This window comes from Cetorhinus maximus, chromosome 7, assembly GCF_964194155.1.
Source record: "Cetorhinus maximus chromosome 7, sCetMax3.hap1.1, whole genome shotgun sequence".
Lineage (NCBI taxonomy): Eukaryota > Metazoa > Chordata > Chondrichthyes > Lamniformes > Cetorhinidae > Cetorhinus > Cetorhinus maximus.
Window position 1 is genome coordinate 54,091,873 of NC_135885.1, and position 13,687 is coordinate 54,105,559.

Below are 13,687 nucleotides of genomic sequence, written 5' to 3' on the forward strand. Positions count from 1 at the left end.
ACTCTGAGGCAGGATCTGACATATTCAAGCTGGGTACATTCTGTACCTTAAATGTTACAGTCTTCATAGAAACAGAGAAGCAGGAGTAGGTCATTTAGCCCTTCGAACCTGCTCTGCCATTCAATATGATCATGGCTGATTGTCTATCTCAACGCCATACTCCTGCCCTCTCCCCATACTATCTATCTATTTCCTTCTTAAATATATTCAGCAACTTAGCCCGCACCGCCTTCTGTGATAGAGAATTCCACAGGTTCACCACCCTCTGGAAGAAGTTTCTCTTCATCTCAGAGCTAAATGGCCTACCCCATATCCTGAGATTGTGACCCCCTTGTTCTAAACACCCCAGCCAGAGGAAACATCATCCCTGCATCTAGTCTGTCCAGTCCTGTCAGAATTTTATACGTTTCAATGAGATCCCATTTCATTCTTCTAAACTTCAGTGAATAGAGGCCTAGTCGGCCCAATCTCTCCTCATATTGACAATCCTGCCATCCTAGGAATCAGTCTGGTGGATCTTCGCTGCACTCCTATGGTAAGTATACCCTTTCTTAGGTAAGGAGACCAAAACTGCACACAGTACTCCAGGTGTGGTCTCACCAAGGCCCTGTACAACTGCAGTAAGATATCCTTACTCCTCTATTCAAGTCCTCTTGCAATGAAGGCCAACATACCATTTGCCTTCTTAACTGCTTGCTGCACCTGCTTGCTTGCTTTTAGTGATTGGTGTACAAGGACACCCAGGTGCCTTTGTACATCAAAATTTCCCAATCCATTACCATTTAAATAATACTCTGCCCCTCTGTTTTTCCTACCAAAGTGGATAACTTTACACTGATCCACGTTATACTGCATCTACCATGCATTTGTCCACCCACCCAACTTGTCTAAATCACCTTGAAGCCTCTTAACATCCTCCTCACCACTCACATTCCCGCCTAGTTTTGAATCGTCAGCAAACTTGGAAATATTGCATTTGGTTCCCTGATCCAAATCATTGGTAGATATTGTGAATAGCTGGGGCCCAAGCACTGATCCCTGCAGTACCCACTAGTCACTGCCTGCCATTCTGAGAAAGACCCATTTATTCGTTTTCTCTGTTTCCTGTCTGCTAACCAATTCTCAATCCATGCCAATATATTACCCCTACTTCCATGTGCTTTAATTTTGCACATTAACCTCTTATGTGGGATTTTATTAAAAGCGTTCTGAAAATCCAACTACACCATGTCCACTGGTTCTCCCTTATTTATTCTGCTAGTTACGTCCTCAGAAAACTCCTGTATGTTTGTCAAACATGATTTCCCTTTCATAAATCCATGTTGACTTTGCCTAATCCCATTGATGTTTTCAAAGTGTCCTGTTATCAGAACTGTAGCATTTTCCTACCACTGATGTTAGGCTAACTGGTTTGTAACTCCCTGTTTTATCCCTCCCTCCTTTTTTAAATAGTGGGGTTACATTTGCCACCCTCCAATCTGCTGGGACTGTTCCAGAATCTACAGAATTTTGGAAGATGACAACCAACACATCCATTCTTTCCATGGCCACCTCCTTTAGTACCCTGGGATGTTGATTATTGGGCCCTGGGGATTTATTGGCTTTCAGTCCCATTAATTTCTCCAGGACTATTGTTTTAGTAATAATAATTTCCTTCAATTCCTCGTTCTCACTAGACCCTTGGTTCCCTAATATTTCTGGGAAGTTATTGGTGTCTTCCTCCATGAAGACAGAAATGAAACAGTTGTTTAATTGCTCTGCCATTTCCTTTTTTGCTATTATAAATTCTCCTGTTTTGGACTGTAAGGGACCTACATTTGTCTTCACCAATCTTTTTCTTCTTACATACTTACAGAAGCTTTTACAGTCCTCTTTTATGTTCCTTGCAAGTTTACTCTCATACTCTATTTTTTCCCTTGTACCTAATCTCTTGGTCCCCCTTCGCTGAATTCTAAACTGCTCCCAATCCCCAGGCTTGTTGCTTTTTCTAGAAACTTTATATGACTCCTCTTTGGGTCTAATACTATCCTTAATTTCTTTCGTTAGCCATGGTTGGGCCAGTCACTTTTCCTGTTGTGTTTTTGTACCAGAAAGGAATATTTAACTGTTGCAATGCATACATTTGTTCCTTAAATATTAGCCATTGCCTATCCACTGTCATGCCTTATAATGAAGTTCCCCAATCTATCTTAGCCAACTCATGCCCCATAACTTCGTAGTTTCCTTTGTTTAGATTTAGGACCCTAGTTTCGGATTGGAATACTTCACTTTCCAACCTAAGGAAGAATTCTGTCATGTTATGGTCACTGTTCCCTAAAGGACCCCCACCCTGCACAACAAGATTATTAATTAACTCCTTTTCATTGCACAAAGACAAATCTAGGATAGCCTGTTCCCTAGTTGGTTCCTCAACGTACTGGTCTAAAAAAACATCTCATACACACTCCAGGAATTCATTTGCCATACTATTATTGCCAATTTGGTTTGCCCAGTCTATATGTAGATTAAAGTCGCTAATGATTATTGTAGCACCCTTGTTACATGCATCTCTAATTTCCTGTTTAATACCATCCCCTACCTTACCACTACTATTTGGAGGCCTATAGACAACTCTTACTAATGTTTTCCACCCCTTGTTGCTTCTTAGCTCCATCCAGACTGATTCTACATCTAGATTTTATGAGCCAATATCTTTTCTCAATATTGCACTGATTTCATACTTGAATAACAATGCCACACCACCTCCTTTGCCTTTTTGCCTGTCCTTCCTAAGTATCGAACACCCTCGGATTTTCAGTGCCCAGCCTTTGTCACCCTGTGGCCATGTCTCTGTAACTGCAATCATACCATACCCGTTTACATCTATTTGCGCTGTTAATTTGTCTACCTTATTGTGAATGCTCCGTGTATTCAGATACAGTGCCTTTATTCTTGCCCTTTTATACATCACTTTTTATATAATGGTCTTATTTGCTGCTAGCCCCTGTTTCCTCTGCCTTCCACTTTTGCTTTTTACTTTTCTGCCTTTCATTTCTATCTTTGTTTCCCTCTCTTGTGTCTCCCTGCTTAGGTTCCCAAAGGTCAACCAAATGTCACTTCCACAGGTGTGGAATTGCCATGGCTCCACACCAAAAACACATGGGCAAAAATCCAAAAATTTAGATTTCCTCACACTATTCTGATTCAAGAATTTCACATACAGCATTATAGAATAAAGGCTTGCTGGTTATTAACATTACTCTGAATTGCTTCTCTATTTGATACCTTTGAAATAGCTCCTAATCCACAATGCCAATTTCTGCCTTAGTTATTCTCCATGCACTTCAGCTCCTTTTAAAAGATTACCTGCTTTATACAATTCATTTTTTCCTTAATCCTTTCATGGGATGTGGGTGTCACTGGCAAGACCAGCATTTGTTGCCCATCCCATATTGTCCTTGAACTGAGTGGCTTGCTCAACCATTGCAGAGGGCATTTAAGAGCCAACCACATTGCTGTGAGTCTAGAGTCACATGTAGGCCAGACCAGGTAAGGATGGCAGATTTCTTTCCTTAAAGGATGTTAGTGAACCAGGTGGGTTTTTACAACAATCGATAACAGTTTCATGGTCACCATCACTGAGACTGATTTTCAATGCCAGATTTATTAGTTGAATTTAAATTCCACCAATTGATGTGGTGCGATTTGAAACTGTGACCCCAGAGCATTGGCCTGGGTTTCTGGATTATTTGTCCAGTGATATTACCACTATGCCACCATTAAGTGTAAGTTCACTGTTATTGGCAAACTGGCAAATATAGTGAAGACCTCTTATGATCATAGTCAATTGTGGATCAACTAGATATTCTTAAATGAGATTTTATAACTAATGGCGAGGAGCAAAAAAGAAAATGAAATTGAGGAAACCTAAGCAAGCCTACCCTTATTAAAAATGTTTGAATGAAGATTTGACTAAGCAAAGGCTAGGCTTGGTTTAAAATCTCATTCAAAATTCACCATATCTGACAATGTGGCAATCTCTCAGCACTGCACTGAACTGTCAGCCTGGATTATGTGTTCATGTTTCTGGAGTGAGACTTGAATCTCCTGGTTCAGAGGTGAGAGTGCTACCACCGAGCAGTGGCTGACCCCTCATTTATTGTGCGTTAGGAAGCCATTTGGTCCATCATGTCTATCCAGGCATCGTGCCAGAGCAATTCAAATACTGTCTCACTGCCCTGCATTCTTCTCATAGTTCTGGACCTTCTTTTGCTTCAGAAGTTTATCCAGCTTTCCTTTTAAAGTATGGAATATTCTCTGCCACAACAAGTCCATGTGACGAAGCTTTCCAATCTCTAACAACACTCTCCACAAAAAACAACTAACACTCTTCCTCACTTTCTTCATGGCAACTTCAAATTGATGGTTCTCCATTACTGATTCCCCAAACAGAATGAAGAGAAAAAAAACTATTCCCTCTACGAAAATATTTCAAAATTTTAAAAACTTCTACAAAATTTCTACAAAACTTCTACAATATTTGCAGATTTTGTGGAAATAAAGTCAGTGCCTCAAATCTCTACATCTAATTATAATTTCTCATTTTTAAGCTAACCAGGATGGTGCTATTTATGGCTTTATTGCCCTTTCAGTAATGGGGGCTCAAACTTGCACCCAACTTTAAATGTCACCTAACTATTGCCTTAAATAAATTTATCATTACCTCTTTACTCCTGTTATAAAAACAAAATGATGTTGTTCTTTTAATGGCTTAATCTACCAATGGATCAGTGTTTGAAAAAAAAATTAAAATGTTATGAAAAAGTAGCAGAGGAATGGGACTAAGTGTTGATTGTTGACATTTGTTGACAGCCAGGACAGGTGCCATGGGTTGAATGACTTGCTTTTATGTTAAGAATCTCTGATTTTAGTTGGACTTCCAAGAAATTAATGGTAATGTTTCATCTTTGCCATTTTGGTGTAATTAGCAGGTGGGTAGGATTGCATGTGTGGAATGGAATTGGCCCAGTTTACATTCTATTCATTTAAGTGGAAGAAGAATCACATGAACCGTTTGGCTGTGTGATCTTTCCTATCCAATTTTCCTCTCTTGTGTTCTGCCCAGGCAATAAAGGCAAAAAGCTACCCTGTTTCTCCACTTTGTTCAGAGTCTTAGGATGGAATTGTCCCAGATTTGCACTAAGTGCAATAACGGACAGGTAAAACGATGTTTTACCCGCTGGCTGCGATGGCGGGTTTTCACCCAATCCCAATCCTGCTACATTATTTATGCATTCCTGGGAAACACACCGTTTCCACGGTGGGTGGGCTCTCATTTGCCCGCCCACCATCACCTCGCCACTTCATCACGCCAGACGTCATATTTAAAGTCCAGCCGCATGCACACGTCTCAGCGCTTCCAGCTCACGACTGCTGCAGGGAAGACGTTCACGAAAGGCAAAAAGACTGCAGCCCCCAGGTTCAGCGACGTGTCACTGGAACACCTTTTGGATGCCGTGGAGTCCTGCCGGGATGTCCTCTACCCTTGCTCTGGCCGCAGGATGGGTAGCAGCGTGACCAACTAGGCTTAGAAGGTGGTGGCAGCTGTGGTCATAGCCAATACCCTTCAAAAGAGGACAGCCACCCAGTGCCACAAGGATGAATGATCTCCTCCGTTCCACCAGGGTAAGTCACTCTCCTCATCACTCTCAACTCAACGCACTCAAAAACCCATCACACATCCACAGGGCCCTCCCTCGCTGCCCATTCAAGGGACACCACCATTCACTCTCTCACACTCACCGTCATTGCCCTCATTCTGTCCATGGGACCGCTCACCACCCACACATAGCAGGCATACATATCAACTGGCCAGGCAGGCATCCTGCTTACGCTCTTTCCATCGCTATTCATGCAGGACAAGCTGACACAGAACAAGAGGGAGAGGTTGCAGGCCGGTGGAGGAATGCTTGAAATCAAGGTCCTCACGGACTTTGAAAACAGAGCCATGCAGCTGGCCGGAGAGGATCTGGACCGCTCCTGTGCTGATGGTGCTCCAGCATTGAGGGTCTAGCAGTGCAACATCCGTTAGGCAACAAGGCTGTGAGTGATGTGTCTTGTTTCACAGGCCACTGCCATGCACTAATTATCTTCCCTTGCTTCCACAGGCACATCTGGGAAACAGCCGACAGAGTCCATGACACAGGGCCTCCAGTCGAGCCCCGAAGAAACCTCTGACGAGGAATCTGGAGGCACCTTCCTTGAAGTGCCATCACAGCGCTCACCCACACCCTCCACCAGCGCAGAGACACACACCTCGGTAGGACCTAGCCTTAGAATAGCCTCAAGATCACAATCTGGTGAGCACATCGCACTGTCTGACCCACAGCAGACGGCGGCAGGGACTTCCCGGGTGTCCGGCACTTGGAGGACTGCTGGAGGCCAGAAATTTGCTGAGTCTGAGTCAGATGATGAGCCTCTGGACTTGGTCATGTCACAGTTGCTGGAGCTACAAAGGCAAGCTCAGGAACATCAGTAAGGGATATTGGCTGCACATCTCAGATTGCAAGGCACAATGGAGGAGTCCGTCCGTCTTCAGTCTGAGGTGACAGCGCCAGCATGCCAATGCACTGAGGTCAACACAGGTAGGATGGTGGCTGTCATGGAGACCTTGGTCCTGGAAATTGGTCCTGCACTGCTGCACGGGCTCAACTCCATTGCTGATGCCATAGTTGGCCTCCAACAGTGTGCACACAAGAGGGGTGCCGGGTAGCTCGATCTCACTCCAGCTACCCCTTCTCCTCAAGGCGTCAGCCTGGGGCCCTCAGGCACCCATTGGGAGGAGGATCAGCAGGTGTCCCCCCTGGGGCCATTCACCCAGATGACTGTGGGAGTGTCCGGCCCATCTGAATCCCCTCTTCCTGTGAGCTCAGCAGCTCCAGCTCCACAGGCCGAGGAGGGTGCCACTGCCACACAGCAGGACCCTGATAGCAGGCTGGGGCCCTCCAAGTCCTGGCCCTCCAGAGGACGCCCGCCAAGTTCATCACAGACATGGCGTTGGAGTCAGCAGACTGCCTCCACCACCGCTGTGGATGTCCGGGGAGCACAATTACGTAGCGGCAGGGTTAGGAAAGTTAAGAAGAATTAGCTGCACAGCCTGGGCACAGGTGTTAATCACTTGTATATAATGTTCACTATTGTCAATAAACTCCCAAGAATATCTCCCTGCCTATGGCTCCTTGTTCTGATGAGCAATGTTGTTGTCACTCAGATGTGAAACCTTTCTGCACAAGATAAAGGCAGGTGTCTCAGTCCAGGGCCTCTTCCCTGTGTTCTGTGCAGCGTTCAGGCCAAAGTGATGGTCCGGCCTCACACTCCTTGGATGCATAGCTGATGCCTGCAACTCGGCGGGATTTTAAAAATTCATTCACAGGATGTGGGCTTCTCTGGCTGGGCCAGCATTTATTGCGCACCCCTAGTTGCCCTTGAGAATGTGGTGTTGAGCTGCCTTCTTGAACCACTGCAGTCCATGTTGGGTAGGTACACCCATAGTGCTGTTAGAAAGGGAGTTCCAGGATTTTGACCCAGCGACATTGAAGGATCGGCGATATATTTCCAAGTCAGAATGGTGAGTGATTTAGAGGGGAACTTCCAGGTGATGGTGTTCCCATCTATCTGCTGCCCTTGTCCTTCTAGGTGGAAGTGGTCCTGGGTTTGGAAGGTGCTGTCTAAGGAGCCTTGGTGAATTCCTGCAGTGCATCTTGTAGATGGTGCTTGTCATTGCTGCCAGAATGTATTGGGCAGGTACCACAAAATTCCGTCATTCTCTCCGTGTGCTCTCAGCACCTTTAAGGTGAGGCTGGCCCCCATCTCTTCAGCATCTGTGACCAGTGACGCTATGCTCCTGAAGGGCTCAGGTGCTGAAGGTGGACAAAAGATCAGATGCTTCTAAAGTTTCATGGTTGCATCCCTATTATATAACCCTGATCACAGAGCGCAAGCGAGCTGCCTTTGGCCAGACTGGAGTCAGATATTATCAGATGCTATGTGAAGATCTATGGAGTTTCCTCACTGCAACTCGTCATCATCCTCCTGCAATCAAGTGACTGTTAGGGCCTCCACTGCGTCTCCATGACAGGAGCATTATCACAGAGGGTATTCGTGCTGCCATGAGCCAGACTGGAGTCAAGCATTCACAGATGCAATATGAGGATCTATGGGGTCACGTCACTGCATGTCGTCATCATCCGCTATGAATCTAGCAGCTATGAGGGCCTCCTGAGCAAGTCTGCCTCGTCTGGCCAGGGCTTCATCTCCGTTATCGTCGCTTTTGAGGACCTTCTCACCCTCATCCCAATTGGCATCCTCCTCATTGGAGGAGACCTCCAGCTCCTCCATCTCCTCTTCAGCCAGCTCCTCTCCCCATTGCAGTATCAGGTTGTAAAGGGCGCAGCAGACGACGATGATACATGACACCCTCTGTGGACAGTATTGCAGGGCTCCACCAGACAGGTCCAGGCACTGAAACCTCATCTTCAGCATCCTGATGGTCTGCTCCACCAAGTTGCGAGCTGCAGCATGAGCCTCATTATGCCGTTGCTCTGCTGCAGTCTGAGGCCGCCTCACGGGTGTTACCAGCCACGGAGACACTCAGCCCTGCCGTTGAGGCAACTTTTAGAGTTGGGCAAGGGCAGCCTGTTGTTGAGGTGACTTGTGAAGGGGAGTGGCTTGGTAGGCCATTGCAGAGAGCATTTAGAGCCTTGTCCAGGACTCTCCCAGCTGCACACTGCTATGGCAGTATAATGTGACTTCGAGGGAGCAGGCCAGTAGGGTAGTTTGTTTTTGGGAGCACATCATGCCATCTAAGAGTGACAGAAACAGATGCCAGACCGCCCTGCATTCATGCAGCCCCATTTCCCACTCCCACCGACCACCCCCCTAACCCCTGCCTCCCAACACAGGCATTGCTGAGCTAGAGAATATGATTCATGTTTGTAAGCAGACATATATTCAGTGTGAGACCAATTGAAGCTGGAACCCTTACATTCCCATGTTTCTTTTTCATTGCCAACCCAGAATGTCACAAAAGAGGCCAAGTGGGAAAGGAGCAGGAGGAATCATGCCCCACTTCAGTGACCAGGGCCTGGTCAAGGATATTGGTCAAGGGGGTCCAGAGATGCTGGCACACATTGTACCCGAGTGGCCAGCGAACCTGCCCACAGTCATCAAGAGGGCATGGCAGAAGATAGCCTCTGATGCGAGTGCAGGGGACCATGGCAGACCTTGGATATAATACAATAAGAGGTTCCATGACCTGCTGTGCTTGGCCAGGTGAGATGTTCATCAGAAGCACACAGAGGGTTCGAGTGATGGCTCATATCTGAATGCTGCAACAATGGTGGGAGACTTGGCACATACCTTGTCTATAGCATGGAGACTTGTTTGTCCAAACCTCTCCTATAGGTGCGTACAGGTAGAAATATGAATGTCCACTGTGAGGCACTGCTGTATTCAAGAGCTTTGTCCCTGATGGCACTATATAATAGGTTAACATCACTCTGTATGTTGTATTTACAGGACAAGAGGGCCCACAGTGCCAGGGAGATGGCCTGGACTGGGGTGGGCCTATGAGGCTATGGGTAATTAGAAGCAATACATGGAGGTAGCCAGGGTAACCCCCCAGCTCATTGTCAGCGATGGAGAATTGCCCAAACCGGGTATTAAAGGAGGTGGTAGAGGCACTTTGGAAAGCAGAAGGGGAAATTGGTATGAGAGGGAGTGTGAAGGTTGGGTTGCATGATAAGGGCACTGTAATTATGGTTAAAGGCAATGGTGGTTATCTGAGTATGCTCTCACAATGTAAAGGGCTAAATCTCATTACCGCCTTTTGTGTTTCACACAGGTCCCAACGGCTCTTGCTCACACCTCTGGACCACCTCATCTCTTGAGCATCAGGAGGATGAAGAGATGTTCAAGGAGGCAGTGTCACATCTGACTAGCCCACATCCCCCCAACACAAATACTAGCACATCGGCGGGTTGTAGCATGCATTTAGAGTCGGTGGCACGTGGTGAATGGCACTGCACCAGAGTGCAGGAGGAGGTGTCTAAGTCAGAGATATCTTTGCACAGTCCCCCTAGGGGGAGGGAGGACAGCCATGATGATGTTCCAGTAGGCATGTAGGTAGGGCCTCAGGAGTCACCTTATGGGGCACAGTATTTGGAACATAGCAGCAGATGCGTGTACATCTGGTGGAGTTCTTTGAGGCAATGCGAGCTCACGCACTGCAAGTCGAGGAGTCCATCGCGATGATGAGTTCTACCTTTTCTTGAGGGCTCGACTGCATGAGATCCAACCAGGAGAGAATGGCCAATCCCATGGAGAGACACATGCAGGATCACTTGGAGTGGATGCAAGAGCAGCATAATTCCCTGTAAAGGGTGCAAGGCTCAGTCAGTAGCTTGGAGCAGCCCGCTCAGCATATGAGCACTGACATTCATGCAATGAAAGCACACCTTAAAGATGCCAGTAGCCTGCTCAATTGTGTTGTGGGCCAGTACATGGCTGTTGTTGTAGTGCCTTTCAGGCTCCATGTGCAGCTGCCTAAGGGGGGTGATCAGCCACTTCTTTACGGGGTACCTCTTGTCCCCCAGAAGCCAACTACAGACTTGTGATGTGGTCTGAAAAAGCTGAGGCACTGTGAATTCTTCAGTATGAAAGAATCATGGTAGCTTCCATGATAATATGCACATATGTACAGGAACACCTTAGTGTGGTCACATACCACCTGCACATTCAAGGAGTGGAAGGGTTTCCTGTTAATGAAGGTTGATTACTTGGTGCCCTTAGGCCGACATGGGTGCAATCTATAGTTCCCTAGACTTGAGGGAAGTCTCCTATTTCCAGAAGCCCCTGGTCCTCTGCGCTTGTGCTGCCACATCCATTGGGAGGTTTATGTGCTCTTCCACCTGAGCAAAGGGGACATCTGTAACTACCTTGATATACTTGTGTGTTCCTGATTGTGAAATGCCGCAGAAGTGCGTGGTTGATCTCTGGAAGAGGTTGACAGCATAAAAATTCAGAGCCACTGTCACCTTAAGTGTCACTGGCAGGGCATATCGATCTGCAGACTGTGGTGCCAGATCTTGTTGCACCAAGTGTAACCATTTCTCAGGTTAATCTGAGCCTTCTTCTGCATTGGTTTTCTGTCATGCCCTGATATGACCTTTGGAGTCAGTATTGCTTTGCCTCGCTGCCTTCAACTCCTGATCTTGTCCCTTTCCTCTGGTCGCACGTTGCTCCTGCTCACATGTCTCTATGGCGTGAATATGCAATGGTGCCATCTGTATTTCACAGCTTCTTTGGCACGATGCACACATGTCCCCTTCTCTGACACACTTACCTTCCTCTCACTTGGATGCCTGAGTCAGGAGGGCCAAAGAGATAAGCCCTACCAAGGCCACAGGCTCCACCTCCAAGTCTCTTGTGTGTCAGCCACATATCTGTGTTTGGAATGCTTGACCTTCTGTGTCATTTCTTCAAACTTTTTGCGCTCTCCAAAGAGGCTCCTGACCTCGCCAAAGACTTAGCTAACTTTTCGACTTACGCACAAAGTTGTAAGTCACATGAATCAGGTTCTGGAAATGCCAATGCTGAAAATTGCTTCTGTTTGCAGTCAGCTGCACTTTTAAATGTGCCGCCACTTCTGTGAAATGCGCATGTGTGAAATCCGTCCCACCCTCGCACCCGCCAATGAAAATGGCTTGTGCCGAATATGGGGGTAGGTCTTCCAAATTTGGGGCCCTGGGGAAAACCCAGGCCAAAATCTCTTTCAATACCATCCAAAATTATTTCGATACCATTCATGGAGTATTCATGCTAACCATTTTCCCCTAAGTATAGTGGTTTGAACTTGTATGCTTTTAATTTAATTTGTTATTGTTTGGTCTATTTACATATTCTATTAAGGGAGAGGATATAGTTCACTCATGCAAGTAAACAGAAAGGAATTATTTGGCACTTAAAAACAAATAGCTGTCCGATGTTGGTTGGTAAGTGGTTTCAGGGCATTTCATATCCTTGACCTGCTCAGAACAATTTTCAATTCTATGTGACATGAATTTGGGCAGTGCAAATGTGAGGACTTATCTGGTTCAACGCCAATCTTACTGAAAGAGTTCAGAGTATTAATGGAGTATTAACGAGAAGTGGAAAAAAATCATATTGGTGAAGTATGGGCAGGGGTTTTTAAGTCAATCCACATCAGGCATTTTGGGGTAAAGTATAGCTGATTATGCTATACACGACAAAGCACTTGATACTGACATTGTATAATGTAAGTTAGAATACTGCACTCTCTATCACTGACATTTGATAAAAATGAGATCCTCTCCTTAAAACATATAGATAAAAAAAATTATGTTAAAAAAGTTGAAAAAGTGTGGCACTGAGTTGTTATGCTCATCAGCTTATATATTTTTCTGATATATTACAATTCAAAAATTGCACTATTTTGTCCTTTCCAGGTTTGAAGTTTGAAGAACTGCAAGAAAAATTTGGTGAGGAATTGTTCTGCATTTGTTTTGAAGAAAATGAAAGGGTCCTGCGGGCAGTGGGCAGTACATTACAGGACTTTTTTGGTGGGTTTGATGCTTTACTGGAACATTCAAGAACATCCAATAGTAAACATGATTGGTGTGAATCCCCATCTTTCCTATGCAAAGATTTAACTGATGGTACTTTGATGCTTCATTACTTTTATCCACAAAAAATTGTTGGATTTGCAATGCCTGGATTGATCAAAGCTGCAGCACAGAAGATCTATCAGATGGAAGTTGCTGTGGAGCAAGTGTTCAATGTCCCTGAGAAGTTATCTTCGGATGGCACAGACCAGAGTAACTGCCTTACCTTCATTATCAAAGTATATGAAGCTGCAACTAATATGAAAATACTTCCACGGGGATTAACCCACTTTCCATCTGATCTAAGGATAAGCATCACCACTTTCTGCAGAGCTTTCCCATTCCACTTCATGTTTGATCCGAGTATGTTGATCCTTCAGCTTGGAGAAGGACTCAGGAAACAACTGAAATCCGAAGCTCACAAGATTCTGAAACTTCAGGACTGCTTTGAGATAGTTTCTCCTAAGATCTGCTGCAGCTTTCAAAGGATTCTGTCAAAGCTGGCCACACCATTTGTCATTCGAGCCAAGCCAGTTGGAAGTGGGCTAGAAAGTCATGACAAAGTAAGTACAATATATTGGATTTCAACCAAGGCTGTCAAGAGAGGACAAAATTTCCGAATTTGTAAGTGAAGAAAAAAACTAGCTACTTGGCCATTATGAAAATATCTTATCTTTCACATATGGACAGGCTGTGGGTTGGGCACTGCTGGGGGAGTGAACAATCTTTAAATTTTTGGCTCACAAGATCAATCTCTTGGCAATCTTAATTTTCTTGTTTGTATTTGTTGTGTTTTACGGCTGCGCTATCTGTTCAATTATTTTATTTTCCTATCAACCAAGAACTTGCAGAGAAACACCACCTTTTCTCTCTTAGTCACTCACCCTACTGTGGCGAGTTTGTAATTTAAATTCTTTGCCGTAGAGCCAACGTCTGTGCAAAAGGCATCTAAACAGATCCTATTAGCCATGCCTTCAACTTATAAACTGCATTGTATTCATGGGTTACAGTCATTTTACATTTCTGTT

The 13,687-nt window shown here is 45.3% G+C and overlaps 1 protein-coding gene across 2 annotated transcripts in view; it reads left to right on the plus strand.

The window, feature by feature from the left end:
- The window catches only part of gucy1a2 (guanylate cyclase 1, soluble, alpha 2), a 266,554-nt gene that overhangs the window by 74,239 nt on the left and 178,628 nt on the right, over positions 1-13,687 (plus strand). For both annotated transcript variants that reach the window (XM_078545516.1, XM_078545517.1), the window contains exon 4: positions 12,504-13,222. In XM_078545516.1, the coding sequence (XP_078401642.1) occupies positions 12,504-13,222 (719 nt within the window). The remainder of the gene's footprint in view (positions 1-12,503; positions 13,223-13,687) is intronic.